The 16,682-nt window shown below is 48.3% G+C and overlaps 1 protein-coding gene across 4 annotated transcripts in view; it reads left to right on the top strand.

The window, feature by feature from the left end:
- LOC100117679 (atypical protein kinase C) overlaps positions 1–16,682 on the top strand; it is a 69,549-nt gene that overhangs the window by 26,083 nt on the left and 26,784 nt on the right. The window contains exons 1-3 of one of the 4 annotated variants that reach the window (XM_031927745.2): positions 2,225–2,760; positions 4,900–4,984; positions 6,506–6,729. In XM_031927745.2, coding sequence (XP_031783605.1) covers positions 2,739–2,760; positions 4,900–4,984; positions 6,506–6,729 — 331 coding nt within the window. In that variant the 5' untranslated portion in view covers positions 2,225–2,738. Of the gene's footprint in view, positions 1–2,224; positions 2,761–3,260; positions 4,069–4,267; positions 4,378–4,899; positions 4,985–6,505; positions 6,730–16,682 lie in introns of those variants that run through there. The other 3 variants (XM_031927744.2, XM_032598442.1, XM_031927746.2) reach the window with 3 other exon arrangements.

The following is a 16,682-nucleotide window of genomic DNA, read 5'->3' as shown; positions in this document are numbered from 1 at the left end:
TCGAAATTTCGCGAGCGCGCAGCACCATAACCAAAATAAGAAACAGCAGCGGCAGCAAAAGCCAGGAGAACAAGACGAAGAAGACACGCTCGATTCCGAGTCGACGACGACGAAGAAGAAGGAAGAATGAAGAGTGCGTGCACACGCGCACACGTACAAACACGGGAAAGAGGGGAAACTCGCGAAGAGAGAGAGAGAGAGAGAGAGAGAGAGAGAGAGAGAGAGAGAGAGAGAGAGAGAGAGAGAGAGTTATGTATATACAGCGCGGAAGAAGCGGAGCGAGCGAGAGGGAGCTAAATGATGCGGCAGAGTTCGTTGGCACGCCGCGCGCGCGGAGCGTAATGATATAGATATATTCATCGCGCTACACACACACACACACACACACATTGTGTATGTGTGCGGTGAGAGAGAGAGAGAGAGAGAGAGAGAGGGAGAGAGAATGCTATTACTGGCCTTTTCGCGGGGACTACTACCCCGTACGTGTGTGCGCGCATCGCCGTGACAATGGGCGACTTGAGATCCTTTGTGCAGCGCGCGGAGAGAGAAAGCCACGGCACGGCGGCCAGGATTTGCGTGCCTCGAATGTTAATGCGTGCCGAGGCGGCAAAGGGAGCTTCCTTTAGCGCCTCCGTGTGTGTACGTCGATAATAAACTGCTCGAGCTTTTCTATATACTCTTGTTGGTTTTTCGAACAGGTCGCCCACCGATCGCCGCGCATTGTGCGCAGCTTGTGTGTGTGTGTGTGTGCAAAACGAGGGAGAAAAAATGCGCGCGCGACGACTGGTTTTCTATACGGGAGGTCGACGACACTGCGCCACGGGAGGGATCGAGGATGAACTTGTGTGCATCGTCGCGGCTTCATTATTCATGGCGAATTAGCCGGCTGACAGGTGGTTATCGATTGCCAGCGGGCGGGCAGCTATCTGGAAATTAAATAGTTCGCCGATCGAAATAGACGCGCGCACCTGTAATGTGCTCCACGAGCGGCCGCAGCTTTCGAGAGCTTTTTCATGCGTGTACATCAACCGGTCGCTTCCAGCGCTCGGTTAAACAGTACAGCTAAGCCGAGATGAATCCTGCTCCTGAAACTAATTATCGCTGCCCGGAAAAGCCTCTCCCTATATTTAGAAACAAAGCCTTAATCGCCGTTCTCTCTCTCTCTCTCTCTCTCTCTCTCTCTCTCTCTCTCTCTCTCTTTTGCTGCAAGTGCTCGAATAATACCGTTAAATTTAACACAAAAGCTCTTAACGGCCGCTCCGTATACACAGGCGTTCTTTTGCGCGCCGAGATTACAATATATACACGCTTGTACACATACCGCGCAGTCCTTTTTTCTCTCTTCCTCTTTCTCTCCCTCCTGTCGCGCCGTTCCCGAGAATATAGGCGCTAAGGTCGTTTTGTCCAGGATACGCGCGGCCGAGCATCAGCGAAGATTGATGACTTTCGCAGGATCTCGCGCTCGTTAGTGCGGAGCGCGCGCGGCAAGGAGAGCTTTGAGCGAGGCTGAAGGCTCACGATGCCGCGTGCGGAGCTTTGAATTATCTCGTCGGCTGTAGAGACTCTGCTACTTCTTGTGAATGGGCGAATTTGATCCTTGATATTGCTGTGCATGCGTTTTCAATTTTTCGCTTAGTTTTTTCGAGTATAATCTCGAATCAGGCAGCTCGTAAAGCAATTGAAACAATCGAGGGTAACGGTAAAAGCTCGACGGCGCTTTGTAAAATGTAATCGCCGCGTGGGCGCCGACCGTAGATGGAGTTAATCGCTGCGGCGGTTGGAGTTTCGTCATTTGTATGTTTCTGAATTTCTGAAAGCTGCCTTGGATTAACGAGGTCGGAACTCGTCGTCGTTATTGTACATTATTGATATTGTTGACGAGGACTGTTGTGCTGCGTTTGATTGGGGATTCGTTCTTTGAATCATTCATCGAAAGAAGAATGAAATGAATAATCCCAACACACCCACGCGAGCACCAGCTAGCGCCACCTTTCGTCATCTCCGCAAACGATCCCCAGCTCTGTCGCTCACTTACCATCCTTCTGCACCACCTGCTCGCATCGCGTTCTCCAGCCTTAGCCGCGCACACATCGATCGAGGCAGGTCGGTACCCATCCCACAGCCCTCCATCGTCGCAATCACGACCAGGTGCGCCGGTCCGCCGTCCAAGCGCGCTACTATAGCAAAAGAGTGAACTCGCTATTCCAAGCGCCGCCGGTGTCCGTCCCGCAAAGCGATCGAGGCATGGCGGTGCGCTGACAACGCGTCTACCTGTTTAACCCCCTGGCGAACGTCGTTTGCGCGCTCGCGTCTTCGTGCGAGTGTGTACTCTCTCTCTCTCTCTCGGCGAGAAACGGTACAACATCCGCAGCTCCGTTTGCGTCTCGCGCGCGCAGTGGAAAAAGGCGCTCTCTCTCTCTCTCTCTCTCTCTCTCTCGTCCTGTGAGGAATTCGCCCGCTGATTCTCTCGTGTCTGGTGCGGCTGTGTGTACCGGCGAGCGCGTGGTCTCTCTCTCTCTCTCTCTCTCCGTGTGTTGTGCTGATTAAGTCGAGGATAGTGATACACAGCAGCAGCAGCAGCGTCGAGACGTAATCCAAAGAGTGGGTGCGCACAGTGCGTGTAGTGCGCGATTTTCGTAGCGGCTCCAGGAGCAGCAGAGGAGGAGAAGGAGGAGGAGGAGGACAACCAGGCCCCGGGGCCCTATACTCCCAGAGCGACAGGCCCAAGGCGCTTTTATATGTCGTTGTTCGAGCAGCACGGTGAGTCAGACACTTGGAGCGCGCAGCGAGTATGTATAGATATAGATAGATATATATATATATATATATATAGATATATATATATATATATATATATATATATATACGCGTGTGTTGCCTTGTACCTCCTCGCGGCGAGGTATACACTCACTAGCCTCTCGGCTATAGGCTTCAGCACACATTCTTGCCCGCGAGTCTGTGTGTGCGTGAACGATGCACTCGGTGAGTATAGAGAGAGGCGAGTGTGCTCACACAGCCACGTACATACACGTCGGCGGCCACGCGCAAACGAGGTTAATTGACATTAAAGAGGGGACAATTAGATGCTCAGAGAGATCCCAGCGACGACGACGACGACGACGACGACGACGACGGTCCAGTTCGATTCGGTTAGCGGTGGTCGCGCTGCTCTGTGACTCTCCACGTGTATGTGTGCGCGGCTATATGCGTCCGTGTGTCATGTCGCCGCACGCACGGCTGATGTGCTTTTTCCGCAGTCGCGCGCTAGCCTTTTTCCGAGACGTTTCGTAGCCGCTATAACGGAGCCGAGTACCGGCTTTTTCGGACACACGGTGTGCTGTAGTGCAGAGAGCACGTGCGCTTCGGGGACGTGTAGGGCGCCTGCGTGAGATTCTGCGCCCTCGGGTTCGCGCGGGATTTCCCTCGCTGTGTATCATGTGTATTCTCGTAGACGGCATGTAGAGGCAGCGATTTGAACGAGGCCATTATCACAGAACGTCGCGGGGCGCGGAATTAGCATTCCGAATTGTAATTATAAGCGGCTGCGCAGAAACAGCGCCGCGAGCTCGGCTGGATTTTCGATAAATCCATCAGCGCTGGACAGGCCAATCAGGCGTAAATACTCCCTCCTCGAAAGTATTTATCGCCCTAGCAGACATTTTTTGTCCCTCCAAAAAGGCATTAAAAGCACTCAAAACTTTCTCGCCTGTCTCCGCAAAACAGCAGCCGGCACGTCATCGAGCCTCGTTTCATAACTGTACGCGAGCTTTTTCCATCTCTCGAGAAATTTAATCCGACCTCGTCGACGACAACCTTCGCGCGTCTCCAAGACTACCAGCTCCGACGACGAATAACAGATCGATTAGGAGCCGTGCGCGAGAAAAGCGCACACAGTACTTGTACCTACACGATAACGATAATAAACAACGAAGCGACAGTTGCTATACTTCACGTGCATGGCGTCGGCCCAGTACGTCCTGCTGTTGAGCAAGTCGCGCAAGAGCGAGCAGCTCTTCTTCCTCAACTCGAACCTCTTGCTGCAGATGAGCCTGCGCAAGGTTTTCAAGGGTGAGTGTATACAGTATAGTGGGCTGCGGCTGCCTTGAACTTGAGTGTATGGTACCAATGATGACGGAGCAGCTTGTACCTATATTACCGGTCGAATATTGTAACGAAGAGGTATTCCGGCTGAGCCTTGTTCTTTTTTTGGCGACCGCTGCTCTCAGCGTATTCGCTCGTGTGCGTTCGGTCGAGAGAGCGAACATCTCTCGCCAGGAATAGCGCACGAGGCTCGCGGCAGAGATTCGCTCGCGCTGCTGGACATCAGTGTAAATACACTTCGACAGATTTCTTTTACATTTCCTCGATATAACATGTGTGAGTGATTCTCTGGCTTTTCTTCTCCTCTTATACTTCCACGCCTCAAAACACGCAACGCGATATCAACCCCCCGCGGCGAGCGCAAACAACCGAATTCTCGCTCCCGCTAATTCACTCAACGCTCGATTAATCAAAAATCAAAAGTCGCATTAAACGGCCGCCGAAGACGTTGCTTCGACTAATAATAAACGTTATAGAATCTACGTGCGGAGCGAAAGCGCGCTTACGTAAGCGAGAGAGCAGAAAAGCTCTCGACCGATAATGATACGTGCAGCACGCGCTCCTCTCTCTCTCTCTCTCTCTCTCTCTCTCTCTCTCTCTCTCTCTCTCTCTCTCTCTGTACATGTGTATAACGTGTGCGGGTAAATATAGCGTTTAGCAGGTGGAGCCTTATCTCGATCGAAGCGGCTACTCCCACTATAATATCTGCGCGATGCGAATGTTGTAACGTTGTGTACGTCGTGTATGGCAGTAGTGTGGCTATCGCTGTAGTAATGTGGCTTGCAATGCGTGTTGCAGGCAAGGGAGCGCGGCCTCAGCGTCCGAGGATGCCCACCCAGACGACGGAGACCGACGACATCCGCGTGAAGATCGTCTACAATGGGTGAGTAACGTTGATATTTCTCTGGTTGTATTAATTGCTCGTGAAAGCTTTAACGAAGCAGTCGAGCGAAAGTTGATTAAACCACGAATAAATCATGAAGCTGGAATTGTTTTCGAACTCTGGTTACGGAGGGAGATTTGAATTTTGAATTTTCTCGCGCAGTGATCGCGGTTTTCGCGGAGGAATATGAAGTCTATGGGTCGCGTGAAATTTTTATTTACTCTCCGAGGAACTGACGCGCGCTCCGCGTATTTGGTTATTAATGGCTTTTAGAGAAGCGTTTGCAAAAGTAGTCGCTACGCGTGACGTCTTTCGAACAATTAACCTACTTCTCGCGTCTGACAAGTATGTTGAAGAATGTTGACATTTCGGCTCGCGTCGAACGCTGATCAGCTCGACGTTTCCGGTTATCAAATTATTTATAATTTCGGGTCAACATCGATAGCAGCATACCTGTTATGATAATTAATTCAGCTAATTGTAAAGGCATCCGCGAATCAATCTATTTTCGAAAGCTGCACCGATGCACATCGACTATACTCGAAATTGCGATGCGACGCGTCATGGCCATCCTAATTATAGCAATATCTGTTTCCATATTCAGTGCGCGACAAGCCAGAATACACACGGATAAATTCCGCTCGTTAATTTCCGCCCCGACGTGAAATAATAACGACTGCACGCGAAAATCAATCATAGGGGAAAAATTGCGGTCGTGTAACAATGACAGGCCGAGATCCATCCACGAGATTTTTCGCGCGATTACGAGACACGGCCGGAAGAGACTGCGCGATGAAAAAAGAGTTTCCGGCGACGAATTGATCGCCCTTTGTCTCTTTCTCTTGGCTTTCTTTATCGGCTGTCGTTGCTCACAGATGTCACCGTGTATATTGCGCGTGGGAGAGAAGTTTGCGTATATTGCTCATGTCGCGGCGGATAAACAGTCGGAGCCTGTGTATTGACAGGCGTCGCGATGATTCTTAATTAATTTTAGGAAAGATTAGGAAAGATATTAGGAAACTCGTGGATAATAATCGCTTCAGTAATAATAATTATGATGCATTGCGACAGATAATAGCTCTCAACTTTATTAATACATCCATAGCTATATATTGCTCACTGTATGAATCAACCTATTAATACCGCGAAACTTCGACTTTCCAAGTTTCGAAATTACATTACTCCTCCAAGCCTGATCCTAAGCACCTCGAGCTTTTCGGCTCCGATAAAAAGCGCCACACACACACACACACACACACACACATATATATATATATATATATATATATATATATAGCCGAAACAGGCAATGAGAAAGGCAGAGCTTAATCACGTCGCGCACAGGAAAAAGCCCGCAGCGTCAGCGGCGCATCCCTAATTAAGACTCGTTGCTGCAGCAGCAAGCTCGTTAATTGAGAAGCAGCGAAAAACAGGTGGAAATCGATCCGCTGATTACGCTGACGCTTATAATCTCGCGTATACGCGTATAGCTATATATAAAGCTGTCGATGTGCTTGGCAGAGAGGTCCAGATCACGTACATCACCGCGGGCATCAGCGTGGACAAGCTGCGCGAGGAGATGCGAGCGATCTGCAACTTCGACGCTACCGGCCCGTCCTCCGATCAATTCACTATGAAGTGGGTCGACGACGAGGGCGATCCTTGTCGCATAGCCTCGCAGCAGGAGCTCGACGAGGCGCTCAGGCTTTACGAGCTCGAGAAAGACACCGAGATCACCATTCACGGTGAGTTTTTTCCTTTTATTTTTATACTTCGATATGATAACCGCAGAGCTAAACGAGAAATTGCGCAAGTGTATTTGCTATAACTTATTTGGTGGTTAACTCTGACTGACCGATCCAATCAATGACGCGCCGCGCGAGAGGCAATTTAGCCGCGATCGCTCTCGAGAGCTGAAGCACGTGAGACGTACTTCATTTGAGAGAGGGAGGCTACATTGCAATTTTCGTTTCTCTCTCTCTCTCTCTCAAGGTGAACTGATTCGCGGCTGTAGGAAGCCACTTAATTTGAGAGAGAGAGAGAGAGACCGACGAGGATAGCTCGGCTCTCTCTCTCTCTCTGATGGACCCTTTTCCGTTAGCCGCGAGTGTACAACTTCTTTTTTGCTACTCTCGTCGGATAAAAAGTTACCTGCAGCGGAGAGAAGCTCTGCAATTTCCTGTCTAACATATTCTATCTGCAACGCTGTTAGTCGCCTCGTTGTTAATTTTCCCGCGAGAGTTTGGCTATCGATCAGAAAATATCACAGCCTTTATCGCCTCGCACGTAAATTTCGCGTTGGGCCGGTGTCCAGAAAAATCTAACGCCCATCTTGATCCTCGCGACATTGGCGCGGAACTTTGGAATCGATAACCGGGCATCTAAAAATAGAGAACGTCTGGCCTTAGGGATGATATCACCCGAAAGTACTTTTTTTTTTTAATCCAGCTCGAATTTTCGAAATTAAAAATCCAGGCTCGGCTGATACGCCTTTGACCTGCGCAAAGAATTCGGCGCGAGCTCCAGTTTCCAGCGTCTTTTCGGGCCAGCTCAGCACGAAGAAGAAGAAGAAGAAGCCAGCGGGGCGCCGAAAGGCTTTTTTCGCCGCAGGGCTTTTGAGGCGCCGTAGAATCGGAAAAATTCGCGTTTATATAGCCAGGCGTGCCGAGCTTATCGCCGGTGAAGCTCTAGGAAAACGGAAAAAAGGGCCATTGGCTCATCCTATGGTGCTCCCTGCGCCTTTGCTATACACACTTTTCACTGTGTGTATATTAGCCGAGAAATATATAGACGTCGTGCGCGCGGCTTTGAGATTTTTATTTTCGATCGGGAGAGCTTTCGGCTTTGGAGCTTTCTTTGCCTTCTGTGCGGAGAGGACGCGGTCCTTTGTGCGCGCAGCCCTGAGACTCGGGTATCACTGAGAGAACAGAATCCTTGACGCAAAGAAGAATTCTTAACTGTTAATAAAATTGGATTAAAATATGGACAAATCCAAGCGTCTTAACAGTTAGGTTTTCAGATTTTTTGATTTTCGTAACTTTCTTTCCGTCGACGTAAAATCACTAGCACTTTATAATTACTTGTTTTCACTTCTTATTATCATTTAGTATCGCTCTGAGACTATTCGATGTTGAAAGATTCTTTGCTTTTGCAAAATATATTCGAATGATGTGTTTATGCATACAGAATCTTCGACGTAAGTACGTAAAAAAAGCACAAGTATCACGCGTGAAATAGTATAAACGCATGCACGGGTCTCCGATTGCAGCCGACACATTTCGACACCTCGCGTAGTCGCGCTGTTGCTGCACTCGGTCGATAAGTCTTTGCCGACAGTGCGCCACAATCGCTCAAAAATGCCTAAATCCTTAATAGTTAAGAATTCTTCTCTTACTATGAAGAAATTTTCGTTTGCAGCAAATAGATGAAAAATAAGCTGTGGTTAAGTCGCGAATCCTTTGCGACAAGGATTCTTTTCTCTCAGTCCGTATATACATGCATAATAAATCGAATGGACGTCAAATTGAATGTGCGGGCTTTGTTGGAACTGTCGATGTTCGGCCCACTGAGGTTGTAGGCGAACTTGATTCTCTTGGATTCATGCACTGCTGCTGCTCTCTCAGAAGGAGCGCTTTGTCTTCGTAAAAGGCCGTGCATTAGGGGCACTGTATATTGAAGCGTATGATTGAAAATTCTATAGAATATCTACAACAGACGACAATTACAAGCCATAACGATAATCTCCTCTTCAGCAATACCTACATACCGAGCGAATAAATCTCCCCACAAAGACGCTCTCGCGCGGCCCTTCGGCAACTGTTCCCCGGCACTTTGCCACGATAAAAGTGAAAAATCGCCGCGCACCGCCAAAGTTTCCGCAGCGACAGCTCCAAGGTCTCTCGCCGCAGCCATAACTTACACCTATACAACATCCCCCCGTCGCGAGTTAATTCCGCGCGCAAACCTCCGGGTCAATGGAAAATCCGCATAGGATACCCCGATAATTCACGCCTCGACCCGATGTAATTGTTCCCTTATATGCGCCTGCATATATATATATATATATATATATATATATATATATATATATATATATGCAGCACTGTGTATATGCAGAGCGGCACCCACGCGATAGCCTATGGCGTGCCAGGTTAATACTTCCACGTGAATCTCCGGTACATCGCGCGCTGTTGGATAGGGATTGGACTCGGGGTATAAACCTTGCGCCACCCACGCTATATGTACCGGGGGAACATCGGGGAGCAGTTTTCCGGGATGTTTCGACGGAGAAACGACGCGTGCGAGGCGCCTTGCGTGTCTGGCGCAGTTTCTTGCGCGTTTGATATCGGGCACGGTGCGTGGGTGTGCCGTCTACGGGGGAGTTAGGTCGAACGCTCGACGCTTCCGAAGTTTTCGAGCGATGTGGATTGATTGGTTACACACGGAGTCGGATTGGAAGTGCTGCAGGCGTTGATTCGATTTCGAAAGATATGGGAGAATTTTTTAATACGATCTAAGTAGTTTCGCTCGAGCGAAACTCGGCATTGTTCCTTAACAAAAAACCGATCTTCGCGAATTAAAAATTCTCCTACAAGATTCCAGCGCATTCGTCGCCCGTCAATACAGCGTTTTCCAGAAGAATCCTCATTCGCATGAACTGCATAACAGTAACAACGCTCGCGAAATACGCAACAGCCTCTCAATTCTCCCTCTCTCTCTCTCTCTCTGTCTCTCGTCGTCGTCGTCCACTCGATTCTAAATAGAACGTCCAATATTCATCTCCTCTCTTTCCACTCGGCCTTCGCTTTTTGCGCGCGAGAGAGTAAGAACAGAGGAGAAAATAGACTGCAGCGGCACAGGCAGCTTCCTTTCTCGAGAAATACGCGATCGAGCCTCTGATTGATTTTCGCGCTCGCGCGCCCATCCGAGTCCGCCAGAAATGTGTTTAATCTCGCGCGGCGAGCTCGTTTTATTAGAATTCGATAGCGTGATCGAGTGAAGCTTAATTGGAAGAACGCATCGCAGCGCGAGCTTTCCTTCATCGAACCCTCTTCTCTCGATCGGTCGGGGTAACAAAAACGTTCTTCAGCGAAGATGAAGATCGAAGGAAAAGGAGAAGAGAGATAGCGAATGGTGGGCCATAAGACTATTGATTTGCCTATTCCGCGCTTCCTCAATTTTCTCGAGCTCCAACCCTTCGATGGGTAGAAGGAGGATAGCGTGTGTATAGTAACAAAGGCCGGTTTCTTCGAGCTTGAGCTTGCGTGTGTATATCTGTATACGTATTTTCGGCCGCTGCCGCGAGGCTATATATCCACGTATGTGTGTGTGTGTGTACATATATACTGGAGAAGAAAGCCACTATATACGTACCTGGAGGAAACGAGAGCAGATGACGACCTTGGCCGAAAGAGCCCTGAAGGGTCGGGCGACACTGCGCACTTTCTGATTCCTTTTTCTTTTCTCCTCTCTCTCTCTCCCTCTCTCTTGCAAGCTCTTTATACGCTTCTTTTTTTTCTTTGCACACGTGTGTGTGTGTGTGCCGTCGTCGCAGTGTATCGCGCTAATTCCGGCGCGCGGCATTGTTCCAGTTCTTTTTAATTAACGGCCCGCTAGCTGCGATATTATATTTAATTCGCGATGTCTTTCCGAGGAGTGGTCGTCTCTTTTTAAATGACGCTTCTCTCGCCGCGGAATTGATATAGTTTAGGATGAGAAAGGGCCGAGAGAGGGAGAGCAGCCGCGGGGGCGCGTCTCTTTGTTATTCCCGGAGAATGGAGTTATTTCGCGTATAATTGGATCGTTGCAAGAAAAATGTCAGTTTTAATTTGATATCCCCCGGACTTTCCCGGCTCGCGCGCACGCGGCATGAATATTCAGCGGCTTATGAAATATTTGCTTTATAGAAGTTTCTGATATTAAAGCTGCGCGAATGATTTTGTCGCTGTCATATACCATGACTACAGGGCTTCTTCCGGCCTAATGATTTCATTTGTATGCCGCGTCAATGGATGAAATAGTTGCGGACAGCTATAGTATAGCATCTGAAAGTAATAACGAACCCGGTTAAACAACTCGCGAACAGCGTCGATATCGTCCAATAATTCGCGCGGTGGCCTCGACTACTAATACACACACACACACACACACACACACAATAATAAAAGCTCGACGTCACAGCGACGGCGGCGGGTATAAGTGATTTTCCGTCGAGTCTTCGCGTCCCTTCCGAATGACCTATCCCACTGTCCCATATAACACTCGTCGCTGTATATTACTATAAATGGACGTTCGCGCGATAAAGCTCGTAGCATTTTTTCCCGCCGATCGAGCTTTGTCACATCAATTAGAGCCTCGCGTAGTATCGCCGTACGAGATGACTCATTTTTATACGACGCGACTGCGCGGCGAAGTTTTTTCGCCGCCCAGCTGTTGGTTCGCCGCGATGATGCGACTTTCATACGAGGTCTTTCGCGCTACTGGGGGTGAGATTATTGCGGACGATTTATGACGCGTGGGATGATTTCTCGGGGCGGGGAATAACGACTTCTAGAGTGACTCACCCGGAGAGGCGCGCGACCTTGAAAATATTCGCGGGGGATAAAAATCGCCCGCGCGATAAATTCGCTTAAATGCATTTCCTACTCCGAGGATGTGTGTATACGTATACGTAGAGGAATAACGCGCGGGATATCGCGTCCTTGAAATTCTAGGAGTTGGCTCGTGTCTGATTCGCGAACGAGACAGAAGCTCTGGTGTCGGGGTATATCGCTTGAATTTCCGCCGCTCTGAGGTTAATCGATTATGATACGCGTCAATTGAAGTGAAATGTGAATGTTGAGAATGTTCATAACCTTAAGCTACGCCTCTCAAGACCTATAAGATATATATGACTAGCGGAGGATACATGAACGTCCTGCGTGCGTAATACCGAAACGCTATCGATTTTTGTCCTACACACGCATTGGAAATTCTACGAGCGCGATATACTCTCTCTCTCTCTCTCTCTCTCTCTCTCTCTCTCTCTCTCTCTCTGTACGCAACGACTGTAATCAAAGTGCTACTGCGTATATAACTATGCCACTCGAGCGTAGAACTCTCTCGTAAAACGTCGATGCGTTATATGTGTGTGGCAGTGCAGCTCGATGATGCGACGACAGAACGAGGATCAATGGCAGTTGGACAATTGCATGTTTTCATCTAATAAAACGCCGGACTCTTTTCAGAGACGCGTTCGAGTGTATATGCAGTGTATTGAAGCGTGATTTATTGCTTTGATTTTTTGACGAGTCGCCTTTTCTTCAAAAGTCGCGCTGATATATTGACCATCAATAAAAGTCATTTCTCGCGGTCTCGTGCGATTCTATAAATAGTAATAGATCGTCCGTGCATACAGAGAAGAATACAACACACGTTTAGTACGAACGCCTTTTAATTAATCCAACGAAAAAAGTCCATTAATCCGATTACACTTTTGCGGAGAAGCATTTAGATACGCACCAGCAGCCGACGCGTTAATTCATCAAGCGTAAGTGCCTTGTTACAGCAGCACTGCACACCGCGTTACAAAAACCTAGACGGAAGAAAGAGGCGAAGAAAAGTGGGTCTACCAGACACCCCGTTGGAGAAATCTCTCGGCGAGGGAGACACAAAGCCCTAATCCAGTAGGGCTGAATCTCGGCTCCACCGCACATGTCAAAAGCCAAAAGAAAACCTTCTCTCAAACAGACGTCGTCGTCGCGGCGGCGGGCGCATTAACGACGCGAGAAAACGGCACGAATAAGAAGCCCAAGAAGAAGAAGAAGAAGAAGAGAAGAAGCAGAAGAAGAAGGGTAAAGGGCCGCTGAAATGCCGGAAACGTCCCTCGGCCGGAGACGAGGAAAGTGGCGGATCGCGTGACTGCCCTGGGCTAATGGCTCGTCAGTGCAGCCCTGCTGCTGCTGTATGGATGTGGGTGTCGGTGGTTAATGCGTTGGATTTCTGTGCAGGAACTCCTGTCGATGGAGATTACTGCAGTCGTTTTTTTTCGTCAGGGGAGGAGGGTTTTTGATGGAGTTATTGGCTCATTAGGCGGACTTTATCGTGATGGCGAATTGAGTTACAACAATGCCATTGTGTCTATCTTGAGAGGGGGGGGGGGGGAGAAAAGATTGCAAAAAGATTGACGATTCGATAATTCCAGCAGAGGCAGCAGCCTCCACTCGACGACAAAGCGACGTTCCTTAATAAGCGCACTATAATACGATACGACAAATTTTAATCTTCGATCACTTTTCTCTCGAAGGCACTCAATTCCGCCCGTGGAATTATTAATTCGTTATATATATATATATATATATATATATATCTCCGTCAAAGGGAATAGAGACAACGAGCCGCTTTCTTTCCAGTGCCGTCCTCGAGACAGAGGGACCACTGTGCAGACCGGCTCGCGGAATCTCATCCCATTTGCGCAAAATTAAAGTAGCCTATACGTTAACTTCTTTGTGCCTCGTTGGGGCATTTATTTTGTTTGGGTTACTCTCAATACCTGCAGCGCCGAGATACTATGCTCGAAATTCATTTGCTTTTTTATTTATTATCATCGTCATTATATTGTGCGCCGAAATTTCGAGACTCTACGCGGGGTCTCGAGCGCAGAGCTTATCGGGATCGGATTTCGCTTTAATCGAACGCCGGCGATATTTAAAAGTTATATTCACGCTCGGCTGGGCTTTTTTCCGCGGCCGTGCAGTCTTGTATTCTATTTTAAGGAATCGAATGCGGAATTGACTGGATCGGATTGTAGGCTCATCGTATTATGCGATATGCTCTGATAATCATCTCACACATAACGTATACCATCACGTGACATTACGTCGTCAAGCAATAGCTTCCGAATCGATAGACATCAACGCGACCACACCCGAAAAATTACAAATTCACGCGATAGTACAGACATCGATCCTTTCTCTCCACCCGACTCTGAAATTCCCGACTCGATAAGGCGTGAAAATCGCCGAACGCCTCGGCGTCCGCACCCGTATACACACCACCACTGCACATAAGTATAGCGGCACAATCCCCGGCAAATGGCGCGCGATATAGATTGACCGCGCGCGGTGCATGCGTGTGCGGGTGGTGGCACGCGACCGGCCGTTGTACTAAGAGATTCGCCACTGCAACGGCAGAGGAGCGAGAGAGAGAGAGAGAGAGAGAGAGAGAGAGAGAGAGAGAGAGAGAGGAATGGAATGGAATGGCTGTTATGTGCGGCTGGATGGGATTTGAACGCCGCTACGTGCGCAGTTCAAGGGGGCTTTAAAAAACGAACGGCGAGGGTTTATGAAGTTGAGACGGGGCTCCGCTGCTGCTATTTTCATTGTCGCTCATGCTTCCCGAGCTCCAAATTTTTACTTTGAGGTGTTATACCTGTGAATTCATATGCGCCTATTATTAATAATTAATATTTACCGCGTAACGACTTTGACGTCGCGCATTATCCTCCTTTATATATGAGAAAGTTTCGAGCCGTCGCTCGACGCGCATATCCCCCTAGTTAAATTACGAATTTCGTACACACACGCACACACACACACACACACAGACGTATACACATCTGGGCATACGAGATTAGAGCGAATTCGTCGCGGAGTAGTTAAATTAGGCTACGGTATAAATGGCATAAACACTAAGTAAATAAGCCGGATCAAAACGGCTAACAGCCCGCCCGAACTTGCGCACCGGTGTATACCTTCCGGCTTATATAACAAAGACAGACGGCGACCCTTGACATTTTTGTCGATATATAACGATTTGCATTTTCCCGCATAAATTCAAAGAGAAAAATCTCGATATTAATTATCCGAACAACCGCCTATACGTCCAACATTAATCGAGGTCGCGCGCAGAAGAGAGCAAAAAGTATCGAGAGAGAAAAAAAGCCTCTCTCATACTCGGTCGCTTTTTCGCGCCGATTAAGCAATGTACAACGCGCATGTTCGAGCGCGACAATAATCCCTGCACGGCGGCGGCTTCTTTGCCTCGCGGACTCTCGAGCTTAATTAATTGCGGTAAAAAACGGCGAGCTGCATCGCTAGAGCGTAAAAAGAGGCCCATTTTTCGCGGCTCGTCGGCGCATTAATTCAGCCCGAATTATCGCGCTTTTCTTGCGAAGCTTTCCCGCTCGTATTTCGGAGTAGGACTGCGGGTATAATCGGCCGACCACCGCTACCCTGTGCGACGGCAGTTTCTTTTGCAGTCGCGAGCCACGAGATGGCGGTCTGACGGCGACGACCCATTTTGAGCGGTTTTTAGGCACGACCGCGACACGGAAGTGCCTTATAGTTTTGTCATCGAAAAATGTGTGAGGTGCGATATCTCACGCAACTTTTGACCGATCGGGCTGAAATTTTGGGAGGAGTCCACTCTTGCAGAAACCTAAAAACTAATTTTTTTTATCCCGATCGTCTACGTTTTTTTTAATTTTTAATATGCGGGCACAATTTGTTCAAATTTTGCATGTTTTGTTTTGGTGTTACACGATCATCTCTGAGAGACTTTTATCAATCGGGCTAAACATTTGTGTGCGAACTCCCCTCGTAATAGTAAGGTGCCAAATTTATTTTGGGCTCGATCCTGCATGTATACGCAGAATGCGGTCACATCCAACAATCGCTAAAAACGGCTTTTTGGCTCTAACTCGAATTCTATGCATTCTACAAAAAAAGTTACATAGAAAAGTTGTAGATCTCGAAGAAATACAACTTTTTCCTATTTGCACTTGAGCGTGAAAATGCTTTTAATTCGAGTTAACAGGCCAAAATCGATTTTTTATAGCAATAAACCAGTATTCATCATAAAACGTTGAGGCTATACATTATACATAAAAACCTTGAATGTAAGAGTTGTAGATATTTTAAAAACACAACTTTATACCGTGACAAACATTTTTTCAAAACGCTCATACATAAACAACAACCTAGAAACGATTTTTGGTACATATAATTGAATAACAATTTCGGTGTGACACGCCCTATCCGGCCCAAAAGCTTTAATTGATTTCCTATATATAATATCGAGGCGAGTGAGAAGCGCGAGCGCGCAGCGCGCAGCGCGATGCAAGGCGGCTAGTTTTTTCTCTCTTGATTTTCCAGCCGCTGTGAAAATTTAATCCTCTGATGAGTAGAGCCCGCGGAGATAGGTTTATATTCCCAGGAAGGGAATATAAAGGGTAGGGTAATTTCGCGCGGCGATTATTCAACATCCGCGCGCATTTGACTGTATTCCGCGCTTGGAAAGGTAAAATATCAACACGTCTATACACGTGCAGCCTGGATAATCAAGGCTCGCGCAAACACTAAGTAACAACTCGCTGATTATCGCCGACACGGCGCGGCCGCGAGTTAAATATTTGCCTGAGCCGGAGTGCAGCGCAAACAGCCCCGGCGAATTACGCTTCGTTACAAGATTGCGAAGGCTGTATGTATGCGCGTATATTCGCCTGTGTGTGTCTGTGTGCGTGAGAGCTAATCGATTTCCGGTCTGTCTCGATTTTTACCGAGAGCTCGAGTTTCTGTGTGTGTTTTTTTACTGCGCGTGGTAGCTTTTGATTTTTTTTTTCCGAGAACCGCAGACGAGGAGAACAGTATAGTGACGGGCCGGATACGATCCGGCCGAAGTCGGGCGTGGCTGTAAGTAGTGCGAGAGTGGTTCACGTGTG

The sequence above is a fragment of the Nasonia vitripennis genome, chromosome 3 (genome assembly GCF_009193385.2).
Source record: "Nasonia vitripennis strain AsymCx chromosome 3, Nvit_psr_1.1, whole genome shotgun sequence".
NCBI classification, from domain to species: domain Eukaryota; kingdom Metazoa; phylum Arthropoda; class Insecta; order Hymenoptera; family Pteromalidae; genus Nasonia; species Nasonia vitripennis.
This window is presented reverse-complemented; position numbering and strand designations above follow the sequence as displayed.